This window comes from Phyllobates terribilis, unplaced genomic scaffold, assembly GCF_046119375.1.
Source record: "Phyllobates terribilis strain yellow unplaced genomic scaffold, ASM4611937v1 Scaffold_2__4_contigs__length_985480577, whole genome shotgun sequence".
NCBI classification, from domain to species: domain Eukaryota; kingdom Metazoa; phylum Chordata; class Amphibia; order Anura; family Dendrobatidae; genus Phyllobates; species Phyllobates terribilis.
Genome location: NW_027362762.1, coordinates 454,453,923 through 454,474,630, shown reverse-complemented (window position 1 = coordinate 454,474,630; position 20,708 = coordinate 454,453,923). Strand labels below are relative to the sequence as shown.

The 20,708-nt window shown below is 44.9% G+C and overlaps 2 protein-coding genes across 19 annotated transcripts in view; both read left to right on the top strand.

The window, feature by feature from the left end:
- MACF1 (microtubule actin crosslinking factor 1) overlaps positions 1-14,168 on the top strand; it is a 273,827-nt gene extending 259,659 nt beyond the window's left edge. For 9 of the 16 annotated variants that reach the window (XM_073665631.1, XM_073665639.1, XM_073665633.1 and 6 more), the window contains 4 exons: positions 391-602; positions 1,471-1,581; positions 3,135-3,249; positions 12,910-14,168. In XM_073665631.1, coding sequence (XP_073521732.1) covers positions 391-602; positions 1,471-1,581; positions 3,135-3,249; positions 12,910-13,145 — 674 coding nt within the window. In that variant the 3' untranslated portion in view covers positions 13,146-14,168. The remainder of the gene's footprint in view (positions 1-390; positions 603-1,470; positions 1,582-3,134; positions 3,250-12,909) is intronic. The other 7 variants (XM_073665641.1, XM_073665640.1, XM_073665642.1 and 4 more) reach the window with 1 other exon arrangement.
- Positions 14,169-14,411: 243 nt separating this feature from the next.
- Positions 14,412-20,708, top strand: part of VAV1 (vav guanine nucleotide exchange factor 1) — a 156,940-nt gene continuing 150,643 nt past the window's right edge. For all 3 annotated transcript variants that reach the window (XM_073665646.1, XM_073665644.1, XM_073665645.1), the window contains exon 1: positions 14,412-14,859. In XM_073665646.1, the coding sequence (XP_073521747.1) occupies positions 14,656-14,859 (204 nt within the window). In that variant the 5' untranslated portion in view covers positions 14,412-14,655. The remainder of the gene's footprint in view (positions 14,860-20,708) is intronic.

Genomic DNA, 20,708 nt, shown 5'->3' with positions numbered 1-20,708 from the left:
AGATTCACTTTAATCAATGAGGTACATGCTGCATAATTACTGCAACTTTTCCTGACATTTTCTCTTGCTCTACCACGTTGTCTTGCTCCTGTTGCTCACCTCAGTACAGTGACCGTTCTGCCTTGTGTGACATACACAGGGGATGTATAGACTCTATAGGCTTCTCCAGTAATATGGTGTAAAGTACAGATTACATGTCATTTGCAGGTATTACATAATGTGTGTGGCTTATGAAAATACTCTTAACAACTCAACTTAACCCATGTTTGCTTGCTTTATGTTAATGTGTTTTGCTGAACTAAGTGTGTCTTGCTTGCTATAACTTTTGCTCATCTTGCTAGTACAGACACAGGAGATGTAACCTCACCTCTGCATATTTCTGTTATTTAGCAAGGGGAAGGACTAATCTCGAGCTGCGAGAGAAGTTTATACTACCCGAAGGGGTTTCCCAGGGAATGACTCCTTTCAGGTCACGAGGGCGAAGGTCAAAACCGTCTTCCAGGACTGCCTCTCCTACCAGGTCCAGCTCTAGTGCCAGCCAGAGTAACCATAGCTGTACATCCGTCCCATCCTCACCCGCTACTCCTGCAAGTGGTTCAAAGGTAAGTTTTGTGCATGTGTATCGTTAGATGTCATACAAGGTATGAAGAGGTAGTACCTTTGGCTTTGCAGATCCTTAATGCCATATATTTTTGAGTTTTAAATATGTTGGTAGAAGTAGACTATTTGGGTTTAATGGTGGGATCTTTCATTTATGAACAATTGCACCCCTTTGAGTACTTCCAGTAAAATGAGGTCTGCTATGAGATGGAGGGACTGGATGCATAAAGCACGTCTTTATGGCAAAGTAGGAAGTAGATGAGAAAAACTCCAGCACCTTCTCCGTATCCATCACAAGAAATGTAAAGTTAAAACGTCCATTTTATTAGTTCCATTAAAAAAGCGGCGTATGTAAGGCAGACCTTACACGTTTCGAACCAAACAGGGGTTCTTAATCATAGGTTACCGTAACCTATCGTAACCTACGATTAAGAACCCCTGTTTGGTTCATATAAAAGCAAATGGAAGGGAGAAACACGGGTTCTTTACATAACGGAAAGTTTGGGGATTGAAAGGCAGAAATGTATCTTGGCTTCTAAGAGAAGGTTGGGACACAAGTCTACTTCAAAGCTCTCGTTCCCCTCATTCTCAGGATTGATAGGGGTCATAGATTTCGGACACCCACTTATCATAGAACAACAGTATATCCTAGCAACGTGCCATCACTGTAATGGGCTGAGTTTCTCCAGACGGTTTCTTTGATTTAGACATTAAATGTTACTTTGTCTATGTGATCTGCTTTAGTATTTTGTTCAGATTTTGTTTGTTTAGATGTATTTTTTTTGTTTGCATTTTTGTGACAACTCATCACCCTTCTTCATCTTCGCTCACTTCCCTCATCCATCCTGTGTGCCATTGCCCCTCCCGCAGACCCCACAGCAGCCATCTCGCTGTTACGAGAAGCCCTGGCTTGTAAACAGCAAGGCTGGCACGCCCTCTAGGGGCTCCGAATACTCAGACTACCAGATCCCATCATGTGAGGTACAGTATGGTCCTCCAACAATAGAGCCTCCACCCTTTCCAAGAGCCATCTTCCTGCTAACACTCTGCCTCGTCATGTTTTCTAGAATTAACTAACAATTGTCTTTGGAATGGATGAGAAATACTTGTCATTATCCAAACACATCAGCTTTCCCATTTTTGATCAATTTCCTTCTAATATGTGAGGATTAAGGCATGTTGACATAGACACTGGTTGAAAAACTAAAGAATGGTCTCTCTATACTAAAATTACCATGGATTTTTTTTCCTTCTGATATTAATGCATGATTTTGTAATTACACTAAGATTTCTGCAAATTCTAAATCTTAATTCTTTCAGATTGGTGTTCACGCAAAATACAATAAAAGAATAAATCAGATTGCATGTATGCGCATTCAGTCAATAGACCGTCACTTGTATGCACGGCCCTCACTTAACCGCACAGTTTCGTGATGAACATTTAAGCATGGTCAATCATTTGTATTCACTTTAAAAAAAATAAATGTGTTTTTCTTAAGTAGAAATTCCAGAATGTGAACATATCGACACCACTATAGAATTAAGATTTATTGTAGGATAAATGCTTTGCTTTAGAGTATTTCTACCTTGTTTCCAGTACAACAGACTAGAAATACATGTATTGCTATAGATTAGAGAAATATTAACGTAAGTAATACCACTACCAGCGTGCAGTCTGATAACATTTCATTTGACCTAAGCAGAGACTGGATCTACACCAGCCGGAAGACAGGGAGAGCAATGCTGTTGATTGACAGGCGTGTGCAGTGGCTTATCTCTCGACAGCTTAGCTGGCCATTGACATAACTACTATCAATACTGGGAATCTGTTTTGTTAAATGCGTTTTCTAGAGCAGAATTGACATATAGATTTATGGGTAACGATCCAGTATAACTTGTATCATCTTCATTTAAATCTCTGACGTTTGTTTTTAGGAGTCCAGTGGGCGGTCCTATCAGTGATTGGCAGTCTTTCCTGCATGGGTTGCATACAGAGAAAGCTGTCAGTCACTCAGTAGGACCACCCACTGGACTCAAGTATAGAAAAAGCGGGGATTTTAACATTAATATACATTTACACTCAATTTTTTTGCCAGCAGATCAAACCCCATGTTCAAAAGGGAACAACCTTATGATAGGTGAAGATGATTGCCTAGCTTTAGCAGTTTTTAATCCTGGTTCATATAGGTGGATAAATATGTTCCTACACAACAGAATTTCTATTAAGATGCAGGAAATTTGTGAAAAGCTTGTGTAAAAATATGAATAAACATATACTTAAGGGCCCTAGATTTCTGAAATTCTTAGTGCTGGTTATATCACTTTGGTTGAAGCGAAGATGCAATAACAGACCATTGTAGTGTGATTAGAAAGTTACTGAGATTGTGATGTTTTATTGCTATGTATGCTATGTATAGTAGTAAAACAGTTTTTTTTTTTTTCTTTGCAAGCAAACCATAAAAGAGTGTAACTGTCGGGTTGTCTGTCTATTGCACTGAATGCTTTGTAATTTATTAATTTCTGGGCATTTTAAGGTAACGCCAGCACAAAGCAGTAAAATGAAGAAGGCTGCTATCCATACAAGCCGCTCTTCACTAACAGGAGACATGTCTGGAACCACCCCTTCTGGTGCCAAATCAAGTCGCCCTGGTACGTAATATCCTAAATACTAGTACTGGTGAATTGGAGCCTTTATTGTGAAATGCACCTCATTGGCAATGTTCGCTTGCAGCAGAGTGCCATAATTGACGATTGTATAATGGAAAAGGTTATTGTTCTTGAGCATTATCTGTTCTAATCGCTGTATTTTTGCCCCTGAAATTGTAACATTGTGCGGACAAGTTAAGGCTCTGTTGATACCTTGTCTGATATGTCCTTCCGGTGTACTTGCACTAAAGGTCTCCAGAGACATACACTATATTTTTTGCAGGCTCCCCATGTGTTGGAAAATGTAATTAAATATTAAGTTGGTAAAATAAGACATGTTTCTAAAGGTCTATGACCTACAGGTCTATGAAGTATAGATAAATGTAGATGCCAGGAGAAATATTGTCTGCAGAAAAAAACTGGGGACAGAAATACCAATGAGAGAGGGCAAGTAATAGCAGGAAAATGCTCACCTGGTACAGTTGTGTTATACACAACCAAAATTGAGGCTTGAGTAAATCAGCTGCTGTAGCATATCCACGGGTTAACAAAACCATAGGACAGAAGTGTGGATAACGTGGTTCCACTGCGCTGCTGAAGATCCAAACGAAAAATCAGCTGATTGTGGTTATATCCTTCCTGATGAAGAACTTGGATGACTTTGAAATGCGTTGATAATAAAACCACATCAAGTTTTATTGTGTCTTGTGGATTTTTCCTTTGGATCTTCTTCAGTAGTGCAGAGGAACCACATATTATCCACACTTTTGTCCTCCTAGGAGAAATATTGTAACTGGATTTGGAGTAGAATGTATTCAGGATGACTATCTTAACACAGCAACAACACACTTTTAAAGCAAATAGAAAATGATGAATGGTAAAGTGTTAACCTGGAGGGTAAAAGTCAGTATGCTTTATAATACACATCCTGTGTGAAAGGGAGCTGCGAACACTTGTTTTCTTTGTATGTACAGATTCTCATTGATTCATTTATTTTGTGAGCACTGTGGTTGTAGACAGTGGCGTACCACTAATAGCGGCAGAACCCATGTGGCCACTATGGGGCACGTGGGGGGGGGGTGTGTGGAGTGAGTCAGAGGGGGTGCCGTTTCACCACCGGCACCGCCCCTCCTCCGCCTGGCATAACATTTTCATTTGTATCAGCATCCCTGATTATACTATTTTGAGCGCTATGTGAGGGGACATAATACTGTTCGGAGTGCATTGTGGGGGCCATTATACTGTTTGGAGGATTATGTGGGGGCCATTCAATTATATGGAGGGCCATTATAATGTTTGGAAGGCTATGTGGGGTGCCATTATACTGTTTGGAAGGCTATGTGGTAGCCGAATGATACTGTCTGGAGGGCTATGTTGGGGCCGTTATACTATTTTGAGGGCTGTGTGGTAGGCATTATACTATTTTGAGGGCTATGTGGGGCCATTATACTATTTCGAAGGTTATGTGAGGGGCCATTATACTGTTTTGAGGGCTATGTGAGGGGCAATTATACGGTTTTCTCTATCGCTTCATTGAGGGAAACAGGAAACCATGGGTGTATGCTGCTGCCACTAGGAGGCTGACACTAATGCACAAAAAAGTTAGCTCCTCCCCAGCAGTGTACACCCCACCGACTGGCATTAAGTTAATCAGTTTAGCTTAGTGTCAGTAGGAGGTGGGCACAGGTCTTTTACTAGACCCAGATCTACCTTGGTTTTCGGCGTTTTCTTGTAATCTCTCCCTCTTTTCTTTTTCAGAAGGTGCTTCTCCTGGATTACCTCTGGAGGGAAACAGTGTGAGACGGTCACACTGTACTCCCACGTAAAGGTTATGAGTACGGCGTGAACTGCCACCCCGTATCCTCATATGCCTGCTGGCCAGGACCCCCAGCCCCTAACACATCAAGAGTGTTCAGGTTATCTGATCGTCGGTCCTCGCCCCCCTTTTTGCCCCCTCGCCCACCAGAGCCTGACGGTTTCAGGAGGAACGGACGTCCATCACTCAAAGAGGTCCGGATGTCTTCTGTCCCATTTCATCTTCAGGTATGGAGAGGTACTTCTTCCTTCTCTCCATCAGGTTCCCACTCCAGAGGCGACAAACAGGAGACTCAGATAGAGAGGAAGATGAAGAAGACAGCCGATTCAAGAATACATGTTGGGGCTGCCTTTTTATTGTGTGTGTGGAACTATGTTTTGGATTCTGTGCGTGTGTGTGACTTGTTTATACCTTTTTATTGCAGGGGCCCTCTTTTCTGTGCTCCCCCGCAGCATGCCCTTCCTGGGCATGATGGCTTGGGCTCTGAGCCCTTTCCGGAGTTTTTCTCTTTAGGCCTCCACGCCGCACCTCTCCCCTCCGGTGGCCTCACTTTCAAATATAGGCCCTGACTTCTGTGCGGACTAGCTTTGGCCGTTAGCCCCACCTTGTCCTCATTGCGTGGACTCTTCTTCCGCCCACTATAGCCACGCCTCCCCCTTCTCTGTCATTGTTCTGCTCCGCCCCCTCCCTCCGGCCTCATCGTGCAGTGTTCTGGCCTCCAAGCCTCCATAACGCCCCCCCTCTCAGTGGTGCGAACTCTGCGTACTCTTTTTACAGCAGGAGGCTCTCCTCTGATACGGTTATCGAACCTGATTCTGACATGGATTCCGACCAGGCCTCTAGCATGCAGAACATAGTTCAGAGCCTTATTGCAGCAGTCAACCAGACCTTTAACATTAAGGATTCCACTTCGAAACCTGCAGAACAGGCCATTTCGTATAGACGGTCTAGACCAACTCCCAAGGTGTTCGCTGCCCATAAGGAATTTGAAGTGGTCCTTTCCAGGGAGCAAGAATATGTGACCAGACTCTTTCAGAGGAAAACGTCTCGGCATCCTTTGCCCCTGACTTTACTGAGAACTGGACGGCATCCCCCACGGTGGACCCTCCAGTCTCTAGGCTATCTACCAACACTGTATTTCCCCTTACAGACAGGGCATCCCTTAAGGACTCAGATCTCTCATGCAGGTAAGTACGTAGCGTCGGCCTCCTTGGACGCTGCTTCATGCATCGCCCAAGCGGCCAGTAATACGGTCGCCATATGCAGAACCATCTGGCTAATGGCGTGGCAGGCGGACCTCTCCTCTGAGAAGTCCCTCACTAATCTGCCTTTCCAGGGATCTAGACTTTTTGGGACCAAGCTGGACCAGATTATTAAGGACGCCACGGGAGTGACGAGCTCTCTCCTTCCACAGGCAAAACCTTGCCACCCTCCCCCAAGACATAGATTTCGTTACTTTCCGCCTTTTCTGCTTTTTTCATTCACGGATGAACCCCCACGCCGAGAGAGGCCGCAGATACGCCAGGTTCGGAAAAGGGCTTCCTTTAAGCCGATACCGTCTTGGCGTCTCCGCATTGCGCAAAGCAGATCTTCCAGGGCCCGATCTGGTAGGTTCTCCCCCCAAGTTGGGCGGTCGTCTTCTGTATTTCATGGATGTCTGGCTGGCTTCCATCGAGGACGCCTGGGTCAGAGAAGTTGTATCTTCAGGACACAAAATAGATTTCATTTCACGGCCCCAAGACCGTTTTTTTCGAATCCTGTCCCCCAAGGGATCCTTCCCTCATCCCGGGTTTTCTTCGGCCATTGCTTCTCTCCTCAAATCAGGCGTCATCGTTCCTGTCCTTCCACAGGAACATTTCACAGGCTTCAATTCGCAGTTACTTCGTGGTTCCAAAGAAGGACGGGTCCATTCGACCCATCCTGGACTTGAAATTACTAAACAGAAGGGTCTGTCTTCGACATTTCAGAATGGAATCCCTTTGTTCAGCAGTAGCTTCCATGGAGTCACAAGAGTTCCTGTTCTCTATAGACATTCAAGATGCTTACCTCCATGTCCCCATCTTCCCAGAGGTGCCCTTCGCTTTGCGGTACATCAGGACCACTTCCAGTTCGTCATCCTGCCGTTCGGCCATTCTACCTCTCCCAGAGTCTTCACAAAGATTATGGCAGCAGCAATGACCCTTCTTCGAGTCAAGGGCCTATTGGTCATTCCCTATCTCGACGACATGCTTGTCAAGGCTCCTTCCTTTTCTCTCGCCCAAGAAAGTCTTGCCATCGCTCTCGATACTCTGTCGACTCGGCTGGCTAGTCAACAGGAAGAAATCTTGTTCTGTTCATATCCAGCATCTAGTCTTCCTCGGCATTTTATTCAACACCCTTCAGGCCAGGGTCTTGCTTCCCAGGGAGAAGAGGACAGCCCTCCATCGTGGGGTTCGATCTCTTCAGGCCCCTCGACCTTCATCCCTTCACTCAGCTATGGTGGTCCTGGAAGGATGGTAGCGGCTTTGGAGGCAATTTCCTTTGCGCAATTTCACACCAGGCTGCTTCATCAAACCATCCTATCCCAGTGGAACAGATCTGTCCTCTTTCTGGACTGTCCAGTTCGGATCCCACACCGGGCCAGGGAGTCCCTGACCTGGTGGCGGTCTCCCCCTCTCATTCTTCAGGGTCGATCCTTTCTCCCCAGTTTACTGGCAGGTGGTGACGACGGACACCAGCCTCCTCGGCTGGGGAGCGGTGTTCCGCAAACTTACGTTTCCGGCTCGTTGGTCTCAGGAGGAGTCCTCTCTGCCGATCAACATCCTAGAGATCAGGGCCATTCTCCTGTTCCTTCGTCACTGGCAGACCCTCCTCAGGCTTACCAGTCCGAATCCAGACAGACAATGCCACAGCGGTGGCATATGTTAACCACCACGGAGGGACCCGGAGTTCCTTGGCTTTAGCCGAAGTCTCCAAAATCCTTCTCTGGGCAGAGAGCAGTATTCCGGCAATATCCGCAGTGCATATTCCCGGCATAGAGAACTGGGCCACCGACTTTCTCAGTCGCGAGGGTCTCGCTTCAGGCGAATGGTCTCTACATCAGGATGTCTTCCTTCAGATTTGTCTGAGGTGGGGCACTCCGGATGTGGATCTCATGGCGTCCCGGTTGAACAGGATGGTGACTCAGTTCATCTCCAGATCCCGTGACCCCCTCACGGTGGGCGGTGACGCCCTTGTTATACACTGGTCCCAGTTCATTCTACCTTATCTGTTGCCACCCCTTCCCCTTCTCATCTGCTCCCACCCCTTCCCCTTCTTCCCCGGCTGCTGAAAAAGATCAAAGCATAGGGAGTGCCGGTCATCCTGATTGACCCAGGAGGTCCTGGTATGCAGAGGTTGTCAATCTTTTCTCAGACGCCCCTTAGAAGCTTCCAGACAGGCCAGACCTGCTTTCTCAGGGCCACATCTTCCACCGGAATGCTCAGTCGCTCAATTTAACGGTGTGGCTGTTGAAACCACAGTACTGAGAGCGTCTGGTTTCTCAGAACGAGTGATTCAGACCATGATCCGGGCTCGGAAACCTTCATCTTCCCGAGTATACTACTGAACCTGAAAGGCTTTTTTCCGTTGATGTGACAGTACTCACACTGCGCCGATGAGATTCTCCCTTCCGTCGATTTTGGCCTTTCTTCAGGCCGGGCTCAACGTGGGACTTGCTCTCAGTTCTCTGAAGGGTCAAGTCTCCGTGCTTTCTATTCTTTTCCAGAAAAATTTGGCCTCTCGCCCTTAGGTTAAAACCTTTCTTCAGGGAGTGGCTCACACTATCCCTCCTTACCAAACGTCAGTTGATCCCTGGGACCTCAACCTGGTCCTGGAGGCTCTTAGGAGTTCCCCCTTTGAGCCTCTGCACGAAGTGTCTCTGTCCCTTTTTCTTGGAAAGTGTTTTTTCTTGTGGCAATCACTTACATCCGACGCGTGTCGGAGCTGGCGGCTCTGTCCTGTCGATCTCCTTTTTTGATCCTCCACCAGGACAAGGTGGTTTTGAGACCAGTGCCTTCTTTTCTTCCCAAGGTGGCCTCCATCTTTCACCTCAATGAGGACATCTTATTTCCTCCCTTTTGTCCGACTCCTTCTCACCCTCTGGAACATTCTCTGAATAGGTTGGACCTTGTCAGAGCAGTTCGGGTTTACCTGACTAGGACCGCCCCCTTCCGGAGGACGGATTCCTTCTTTGTTATCCCTGAGGGAGCACGGATAGGCCTTCTGGCTTCCAAGGCTACAATTGCTCGCTGGATTCGGACGGCAATTCTGGAAGCATACCGGAGTAAGAACAGAATTCCTCCTCCCGGGATTAAGCCCACTCTACCAGAACGGTAGGCGCCTCCTGGGCGGTTCGTAATAGGGCATCCGTCCTACAGCTTTGCAATGCAGCAATCTGGTCCTCTATCCACACATTTGCCAAGTTTTATGGGGTTCATATCTATGTTTCAGCAGATGCCAGGCTAGGTAGGAGAATTCTGCAGGTGGCAGAGGTTAGTTCTCCGACCTGAATGGACTTGTTTACGGCTGTTTCCCTCCCGAGTAACTGCTTTGGAACGTCTCATGGTTTCCTGTGTCCCCCAATGAAGTGATAGAGAAAAACAGGATTTTTGGTTACTCACCGTAAAATCTGTTTCTCGGAGGCTTCATTGGGGGACACAGCAGCCTCCCATTTCGACATCTTTACTAACTGTAATTGTTATATTACAGTTTTATTTTTGGTATCTCTGTTTAATGTTGCTTCTCCTACTGCTTGTACACAAACTGATTATCTTAACACCAGTCGGTGGGGTGTACACTGCTGGGGAGGAGCTAACTTTTTTGTGCATTAGAGTCAGCCTCCTAGTGGCAGCAGCATACACCCATGGTTTCCTGTATCCCCCAATGAAGGCTCTGAGAAACCAATTTTACAGTGAGTAACCAAAAATCCTGTTTTGAGGGCTATGTGGGGGCCAATTATACTGTTTCAAGGGTTATGTCAGGGCTAATATACGGTTTGGAGGGCTATGTGGGGGCCATTTTGCTGGCTATATGAGGGGCCATTATACAATGTGGAGGGTTGTGTGGAATTTTTCATACTGTGGGAATGAGGTGGGAGGTCATTATACTGTGTGGACGCCCAATTTATCTGCTATGGGGCCCCATGATTTCTATGTACACCCCTGGTTGTAGACCATGTATTAAGCTGAGTTGCGCTCAATCCTGTATTAGCTGAAGTGTCAGCAGGTAGTTCCCAGAGATGCACTCACACACAATACTGGGAGCTGTATTACTGAAATGAAAGGTAGTGGTTACATCACATTTTTTAGCTTACATGGGAGATATGGAATGGATGTACTCTCTATGTACATCTCCAATGGAAGGCTACAAGGTATCCCGCTATATAGGCATACAGTGGGGTATGTAGCCCCTGCTTTTGACACTAGTTCACCACCACAGACATCAACATGGCAGAAACAGAAAAAACTGCAGTGACAACATTGGTCCCTGATTCAAAGTGTCTGCAGTGATTCTGGACTATATAGGGGTCCCCAGGAGAATGTCATTGCTGGGCTACCACACATGCAGATGGCCTTACACACAGGGCTGTGGAGTCGGTAAGCCAAACCTTCGACTCCCGACTCCTCAGTTTCCATGACACCGACTCCCTCATACATGGCTCATGTTTAAGTGATAAATTTACCGTAGCACAGATTCATCTCAGCTAAAAAAGTCTAGACCAGGGGTCTCAAACACGATGCGGCCCCTCCGGCTGCTTCATGCGGCCCGCAGGCACAGACCCCATAACGATCGCGGCTCTCTCCAGCAGCCGCCGCCATTAGTGCCGTAGTGCAGTGTATTGCTGCGCAGAGATTGGCTCTCTGCACAGCAATACCAGTGTCAGCCGCCGGCCTATCAGAGGCCAGCAGCTGACATCTGCGTCCCAGCGCAGCGGCGTATGGTGTCACTGCCATGTGCAGAGGTCAGCTGCTGATCTCTGATAGGCCGGCGGCTGACACTGATATTGCTGTGCAGAGAGCCGGTCTCTGCGCAGCAATACACTGCACTACGGCACTGATGGCGGCGGCTGCTGGAGAGAGCCGCGATCGTTACGGGGTCTGTGCCTGCGGGCCACAGGTGCAGAAAGGACGCCGAGGGAACGGAGGACAGGTGAGAATAATCTTTTTTTTTTTCTGTCATGTCTATGTGAAATACCTGGGGGGGGGGGGGGTAACCTGTGCACAGTATATGGGGGGGGGGGGGGGACCTGTGCACAGTATATGGGGGGGGGGGGGAACCTGTGCACAGTATATGGGGGGGGGGAACCTGTGCACAGTATATGTTGGGGGGGGGGGGAACCTGTGCACAGTATATGTTGGGGGGGTGACCTGTGCACAGTATATGGGGGGGGGACCTGTGCACAGTATATGGGGGGGGGGGGGGGGGCCTGTGCACAGTATATGGGGGGGGTGACCTGTCCACAGTATATGTTGGGGGGTGACCTGTCCACAGTATATGGGGGGGTGACCTGTGCACAGTATATGGGGGTGGTGACCTGTGCACAGTATATGGGGGGGGGGTGACCTGTGCGCAGTATGGGGGGGGGTGGACCTGGATGGGGACGTGTCTGCAATATGGTGACCTGGATGGAGGACGTGTCTGCAATATGGTGACCTGGATGGAGGACGTGTCTGCAATATGGTGACCTGGATGGAGGACGTGTCTGCAATATGGGGACCTGGATGGGGGACGTGTCTGCAATATGGGAACGTGTCTGCAATATGGGGACCTGTTCAAAAGGTGTATAGAAAAAAAAAATGGTATCCCTAAAAATGTCACTTTGTCCTGCAAATAATGCGGCCCCCCAAATTAAATGTTTTTCCGTGTGCGGCCCATATACCCAGCTGAGTTTGAGACCCCTGGTCTAGACCCTTAGATCAGGAATAGGGACAGACATTTATAGGACATTTCATAACTTTCCCATATTCTTATAGAAACATTTCCAGCACATCCTGCATTGAACTACTGTACCCAATTTATTATATATTTTCGGAGTCGGTCCATTATACACCGACTCCAACTCAGACTCCTCCAAAATGGACTCTAACGCCACAGCCCTGCTTACACATCTCCACCTAAAGCAGTGTAAAAAGAGTGATCTCATTCACATTGATGTGCGCTGTTTTCAGAGAGAGGGCAATGCTTCTTTCTTGGGTTCAAATGCGGGAAATGTCTGCCAGGCTCTGTGTACACATGGTGCCCTCCTTGGTGGCTTTTCCTGTAAGTTACGCTTGTCTTTTGCCTTTGTTGCCTCTTGGAGAAGGGTTAGAGAACTGATATAGAACACCAGGGAGAGGCGGTAGCCGGACACTATAGAGATTCCTGTAGCTAGCCATGTATAGATATGGGACGTGACTGCAGCTTCCTAACGTATACATTTAACGAAAGGCATGTGACGTAAAAGAAAAAAGTATATGTTTAATATATATGGGGTTTTTTAATGGCCAGACAGAGACCACAAGGTCACACTTTGGCCCTCATTGAGCAAGTATAACCCTTTGAGATACGTTTAGCATGTACATCAGAGCTTTCCCTTTGTGCATACTAAACCTGTAATGCAGATGTGATGTGAAAAGGGCTAAAACCAGCTGTGCTCACATTTGTGAAAAAAAGCTTATTGTTCCACTCACTTGTGCCTCATTATGAGGTATATACTATATACATCATATAGGTAATTAATGGAGCTTTCTTTATTTATTCATTCTTTAGTAAATGTCCTAAATAAAAGCCCAGGAATAAATCTGATTTCTTGAAGTTCTCCAAATAACCCTCTTATTTTTTTATTGTAGATCCTAAGAAAAGTGGTAGCCGTGCTGGGAGCCGCGCAGGAAGCCGTGCCAGCAGCCGCAGGGGAAGTGATGCCTCTGACTTCGACCTTCTAGAGACACAGTCCGCTTGTTCAGACACCTCAGAGAGTAGTGCTGCTGGGGGACCATCCCGCAGAGGACTGTCTAAGCCTTCTAAAATCCCCACCATGTCCAAGAAACCTGCCAGCACTCCGAAATCTTCAGGAACCAAGAGATAGTCCTCACTGAAGCAAATGTCTGGCACAAGAGCAAGTAGCCTGTAAATGGGGCAGACCATGACATTTTCTACCATGCACTGTACATCTGGATGTACGCCGATTCTCTGCAGAGGAATTTCTATCGTCTATACATGTATTCGAGAATAATGTTTATAACTGCCTTATCTGTTTCTTTTCTTTTTGTATGTTACTACTTCCATGTGAATATTTCTGTAGATACAAAGCCTTGTGTGAATTCCTGGTAAGATTCAGGGACTCTAGCAGAACAATAAGAGTGTAAAACAGGAGAGTAGGCGGCGATTGATCAGATTTTGTGGGGTATGAGACCCTTTTTGTTAGGGTTAATATCCTGAGGCAACACTACTAAACTTTAATATGGAAATCCTCTGTTTTGTAAACTATTCTTTATTAAATTGCAGAGGGATCAGAGACTGACATGAGATTTTAATAAGTTATAGTCTTTCTGAATCTGACAGCACTTGCACATCCTGCTTTGACCATATAATAAGGATATCAAGTCTATTAGCAGCTGCCGCTGAACAGCACCATGTGGCAGCAGCCGCGTGCGACCGTGAAATCCCGCTGCAGCATAGATTAGCATTATCTCCACAGCCATTTTGCACTCATGCCAGATTCAGCTGATTTTCTAATTGTAAACTACATTTGTTTTATTTATCTGCTTAGGATTTTTCTTATTTATTATTTAATGGTCATTCCACTTAGAATTTGTGTGACATGTTCATTTTTGTAAGAAACACTCACAGTTGTGCGTCCAATTAATGGGACTCACCAGCACAATTCCTTCCTCACGTTTGTACGCTGGCTTCCTCTGACAAGATCGACCCTGTAGGTTGGAAGTTTTAGAGCCCGGATGGATCCCTCCTGTCATCGGTCATTACATCTGGTTCTAACCAGGCTGCTGTGTGATTTTCTCAATTATTTTGTGACAGATATTCATGCTGTACCAATGAACTGTTAAACAACAACACTTTTGTATTAAAATTGCTTGCAGTAACAACATAACCCCCATGCCTTTGTCATTTGTCCCAGCTTTGTTTTCTATACAGACATTATAATAAATCATTTCCCATTTGCTCCCTCTTTTATCATGCAGGGGTCACTCTCAGTCTGCCCTTCATTATGCCTCGGCTCCTAATTATTTCTGCATAAATATACTGATTTCCTCCTGCCAGGTTACTCCAGGGTATACATGAGCTGGCCACCTCTAGTCACGCCTGCACACACCATACATAGCTACGGTGTCGTTTACAGAAGAGGAAGTTCACTAGTTCTTCCTCATTAGACAGCGGAAGAGTCCTCTCAGACATATACGAGGCTGCTGCCTGAAGACTGCTCTCGTGTCTTATCTTACCAGTTTCCTACATGCTGAAGTTTGTTCTCCACGCTTGACGTTAGTAATCTGGTGTCATTCTACCTGCTCCGCTCTCGCTGGGTTTCTTTCTTTTATCCTTAATTGATCCATCCCACCTGTTTGGGCTCCAGGGTGGAGATGGAGCTGTGGAGGCACTGTGCTCGATGGCTTATTGACTGCCGTGTGCTTCCTCCCAATCATCGAGTAATACTGGACACTGCCCAAGTATGTGACCTAGCTCAAGCACTACGAGATGGAGTCCTTCTTTGCCAGCTGCTTAACAACCTGATGCCTCATAGTGTCAACTTGAGTGAAATCAACGTCCGGCCACAGATGTCACAGGTATGGGCTAGTGTTATACTCTGTGATCTTGGTATTAGTATGAAATGTGCAAAGAAATTCATTAAGAATCCATAAACTGCAACTTTCAGTGATAACATTTCCTTCTGATTAACTTCAACTACTGTTACTTATTGCGCCATCATCTTGGTTTCCTCCTGTGCAATCTGTAGCACAAAGGTGAATGCTTTGAGCAGCCATCTACTATCCACAGTGAGGGCATACGCTGCCCCCCATCACTTATTTCAATAGAAAACCTGTCCGTTCAGTTAATAAGCTGGAAGCAAAGGGAAGGTGGCATGGATAAGGATCTTGAAATGGGAAGTGGATTTTTTTTATTTATTTTTTTTACTTTGAGTGGTTGTGATGACCGTTCCCAATTGTGGGCGAGTGGGAGCTTTCACTTCGTTAAGCAGAGACAGATCATTGTTCACTCGCATGACACAGATGGGCATGGGTGCAAAATCCTGATGCTTAGGCAGATTCCCAAAACAAGCTCTTGCTTTATGATTGATTTATTAATGCCTATCCCCAATTGCCTGTTTTAAGAAAAGTACAGTCTGGGGAAAACCCTTAAAATTGCAGGAAGTAGCATAAACTTACAAATTGGAGCATGGGTCAGAAATCCAAGGTTATTTTGGTCTTTCATAATTAGAAATTATAAAATTACTTCTGAATGCAGCAGCTTCGTGACTTCTGCTCTATTCATGGACTATGAGACTGCTGGAAAGGGATTCCTATAGGCATTGGGTCAGTGCAGGGCAACTCAGTGGCTAGCACTGCAGCCTTGCAGCGCTGGGGTCCTGGGTTCAAATCCCACCAAGGACAACATCTGCAAGGAGTTTGTATGTTCTCCCCGTGTTTGCGTGGGTTTCCTCAAGGTACTATGGTTTCCTCCCACACTCCAGAAACATACTGATAGGGAGCTTAGATTGTTAGCCCCAATGGGGAAAGTGATAATGTCTGTAAAGCTCTGTGGAATTAATGGCGCTATATAAGTGAGTAAAATAAATAAATGGAGTAGAGGCCACACATGCACACTTCTGCTCTGTTTAGAGGGGCTACAGGGTATGATTTTTTTTTTGTGAATAGCCCTTAAAGAAATGCACTGTTAATAAAAGGTTAATAGTTACGGCTTCTTATTACCAAGGAGAAAATGGGGAATTATTTTTCTTACAACAGACTTCCTAGTTCTATCAATGGGGAACACAACATACAGTGGAAATATGAAAGTTATCCGTTAATAAATACATTTATAAATTCCCTGTATTTTATACACATACAGTAGTGGTGGTGGTGTATACTATTTTATGTAATATTAAGTACAGTATAATGTATTGTTTTACTTGGCAATCCTACCCAAAATACATGTATTCTTTCACAGCAACAATTAAAATGAGTTTGTCACCCCAAACTAACAGTATAAACTAAGCACAAAGCCTTTTGGGGATATTGTTCCTATAAATACTGCCCATTTAGGCCGCATTTACACATCCATATATAACGGTTTCTACTAGTATGTCCTATGTTGGGTCACCATGTTTGCAGCGGGTTCAGGACCTGAGACCACAACATACCCAGCAGATGCCAGCTGTTCTATGCCATTGTCACGTAAAAATTATATTTATATATTTATATATATATATATACATATACTGCTCAAAAAAATAAAGGGAACACTCTAACACATTCTAGATCTGAATGAATGAAATATTCTCATTGAATACTTTGTTCTATACAAAGTTGAATGTGCTGACAACAAAATCACACAAAAATCATCAATGGAAATCAAATTTATTAACCAATGGAGGCCTGGATTTGGAGGCACCCCCAAAATTAAAGTGGAAAAACACACTACAGGCTGATCCAACTTTGATGTAATGTCCTTAAAACAAGTCAAAATGAGGCTCAGTATTGTGTGTGGCCTCCACGTTCCTGTATGACCTCCCTACAACGCCTGGGCATGCTCCTGATGAGGTTGTGGATGGTCTCCTGTGGGATCTCCTCCCAGACCTGAACTAAAGCATCCGCCAACTCCTGGACAGTCTGGTGCAACGGAACGTTGGTGGATGGAGCAAGACATGATGTCCCAGATGTGCTCAATTGGATTCAGGTCTGGGGAACGGGCGGGCCAGTCCATAGCTTCAATGCCTTCATCTTGCAGGAACTGCTGACACACTCCAGCCACATGAGGTCTGGCACTGTCCTGCATTAGGTTGAACCCAGGGCCAACCGCACCAGCATATGGTGTTACAAGAGGTCTGAGGAACTCATCTCGGTACCTAATGGCAGTCAGGCTACCTCTTGCGAGAAATGCAACGCCACACCATTACTGACCCACTGCCAAACTGGTCATGCTGAAGGATGTTGCAGGCAGCAGATCGCTCTCCACGGCGTCTCTAAACTCTGTCATGTCTGTCACATGTGCTCAGTGTGAAGCTGCTTTCATCTGTGAAGAGCACAGAGCGCCAGTGGCGACTTTGCCAGTCCTAATGTTCTGCGGAAAATGCCAAGCGTCCTGCACGGTGTTGGGCTGTGAGCATAACCCCCATCTGTGGATGTCGGGCCCTCATACCACCCTCATGGAGTCGATTTCTAACCGTTTGTGCAGAAACATGCACATTTGTGGCCTGCTGGAGGTCATTTTGCAGGGCTCTGGCAGTGCTCCTCCTGTTCCTCCTTACACAAAGGCGGAGGTAGCGGTCCTGCTGCAGGGTTGTTGCCCTCCTACGGCCCCCTCCACATCTCCTGGTGTACTGGCCTGTCTCCTGGTAGCGCCTCCAGCCTCTGGACACTACGCTAACAGACACAGCAAACCTTCTTGCCACAGCTCGCATTGATGTGCCATCCTGGATGAGCTGCACTACCTGAGCAACTTCTGCGGGTTGTAGAGTCCGTCTCATGCTACCACGAGTGTGAAAGCACAACCAACATTCAAAAGTGACCAAAACATCAGCCAGAAAGCATTGGTACTGAGATGTGGTCTGTGGTCCCCACCTGCAAAAACACTCCTTTATTGAGTGTGTCTTGATAATTGCCAATAATTTCCAGCTATTGTCTATTCCATTTGCACAACAGCATGTGAAATTGATTGTCGATCAGTGTTGCTTCCCAAGTGGACAGTTTGATTCACTTGGAGTTATATTCTGTTGTTTAAGTGTTCCCTTTATTTTTTTGAGCAGTGTGTATATATATATATATATATATATATATATATATATATATATATATATATATTAGTGTGTGTATAAAAATTCAAATCGCCCCCTTACCCTCCATTAAACAAATAAGGAAATAAGAATATTTGGTATCACTGCGTCTGTAAATGACTCATCTAATAAAGTTAAAACTAATCCATGCAGTAAACACTGTAAAAAGAAAAAAATTGAAATGCTGGGTTTTTTGTCGTCATTCTTCCCTAAAAAAACAATAATAAGAAATCCAAACGCTATATGCAGTTTATCACAAATTGGTATCAATAGAAACATCAGTTTTCCATACAAAAAACAAGCTTTCACATGGCTCCATCAACAGATAAGATGTGGTGGTCTCTGAAAATTGGTGAAATTTCAGAATTTGTTTTTTACCACTAAAATTTTAACGAAACTATACAATTTTGGTATCGACATGTTGCCAGGTTATTTTTACTAGAAAAAAAATATGGTTGAATTGCATTTTGTTTTTTTATTCTTCATTTCCTTTCACATGGAATTTTTTTTTCCAGTCTTTCAGTTAACTTTCTTTGAACCGTCAATGGTATTCAAAACTACAACTTGTCCCGCAAAAAAACAAACCCTCATATAATCATGTTGACAGAAAAATAAACAAATATGGCTCTTTGAAGCGGATGAGGAAAAAAACTTAAGAGCAAAACGTTTGCTGTAATAGGAGGGGCTTAAAGGGGGTTTGTTTATCTCTATTAAGACTCAAGAAATTGACTTTCTTGACCCAAATGCCAAAAGGTGCAGCCACACAGAAGTAAAATTATGCATTGCCTCTCAAACACCATCTGAATGGAGAAGGATCCCCAACAAGTGTTTGGGCCAGAAGATCACAATAAGGGTGTTGGATCATGGCCTTCTTTTTCCAAAGCTTATTGAGACCCGGTCATGCTCCCCACTTTCAGTGTCCACCAAGAGCCAAACAGGCTAGGTCTGGTTTACTTTCAAGAGAAAATCTTGTCCAGTGGGTTGAAGAACCTGATAACCTACATTCCCCAGATCTCCGAGAGGAACATCACATAAGGGCACTGTATGCTGAAAAGATCCTTGTGATAAACAGATGAGTAGTAGAATTATAAAAAATCTTTATATTGTGATTACCCAGAAGGTCCAGGCAAATACAAACATGCCTGCTTAAAGGAGCATCTTCAAGTTTAGACGTGATCACCTAGATCCAACCTCTATCCAACAGATCAAGGTTTAATTTCCAAACTTAAGAATACCTCTTTAAATGTGTGAAAGCAAAGTCAGAGCAAATTGGCACCACTGTGTGGGGTTCTGGCACTCCAGGGTCATTCCTTCTGGGCTTCTGGGACACTTGGCTTTGATTGATTGAGTGAGACCCTATCTACAATCCAACATATTGGCCAAGTAGCAGTTAAGGCTAGGGTCACACACTTACATCGCTCTGCCCCTAAGCTCTATGTCGGCGTTACTATCAAAATTCCCAAAAAACAGGATTCCAACCGAGCCATTCACTACTATGAGGCCAAAGGAGTCACTTTGGACACAGACTGGCATCCAGCCAGGCAGTGTTTGTCTTTTTCAGACATGCACAAAAAAATTGGTCTACCACGTTTTCGTACATGTCTGAATACCACCACAAAGGAGGTCAGGTCAGACAGTGTACACAGTGACTCCATCATCTTCATAATAGTGAGTGGCTGCCAGAATCCTGTTTTGGGGATTCTGATGGAAAACCCAGCGTATTGCTCAGTGGATAGTGCTGTATGTGTGTGAACCTAATCTAAAAGGGTTGTGTAGGGTTAGAAAAACATTGCTGTTTCTTCCAGAAATAGTGCCACACTAGTAATTGTTTGGGTTTGTATCGTGGTTCATATGTAAATCTGTAATGCCACACACAACCTGCAGACCATCTGTTGCTGCTTCTAGAAGAAGCCATGTTTTTGTAACCTTGGGAACTTTCTGGAAGTGACATTCCTGTCAGGATTGTTTGCGGAGTGGTCTAGAATCAGCACTAATACAGAACTGCAATGAAATTCATCACCCTGCGACCATCATCAGCCACTATGGTGGACATCTGTGTGAGTAGTCACCTTGTGACCTCTTTTATACCCCTAACCCACTGAGGGTAACCAACACAGGAGCCATCAACTTTAAGTAATTGGCAGTTGCAGAGTATAAGGCTACGTTCCCACAATGAGCTTTTGGTGAGTTTTTGATGTTGCAGATTTTCAGCACCCATTAAATAAAATTAATTGCATTTTTTTTTTAAAATATGCAACGTAAAAACCTCAACAAAAGCTCATCGTGGGAACGTGGCCTTAATCAGATAACTAGATCTACCAATTCTCTAAACTTGAGTGAAAAATGAGGAAATGGGCAACAGGGAAGTGAAGCACGAATTGACTATGTGTGTTACAAGAAACTAGGTCATTTTACAATTCACATGATACCTTGTGGAAGCGTTCCATGAGAAAATATCCATTATTTCTGAAAACTCTGAGTTTAGAGGAGAAGAGACAAAAACAATCTAGAAAGACATGTTTTTTGTATAATTTTGCATACAAATAGCCAGTGGTACTAATATACACTGCTCAAAAAAATAAAGGGAACACTCAAATAACACATCCTAGATCTGAATGAATGAAATATTATCAATGAATACTT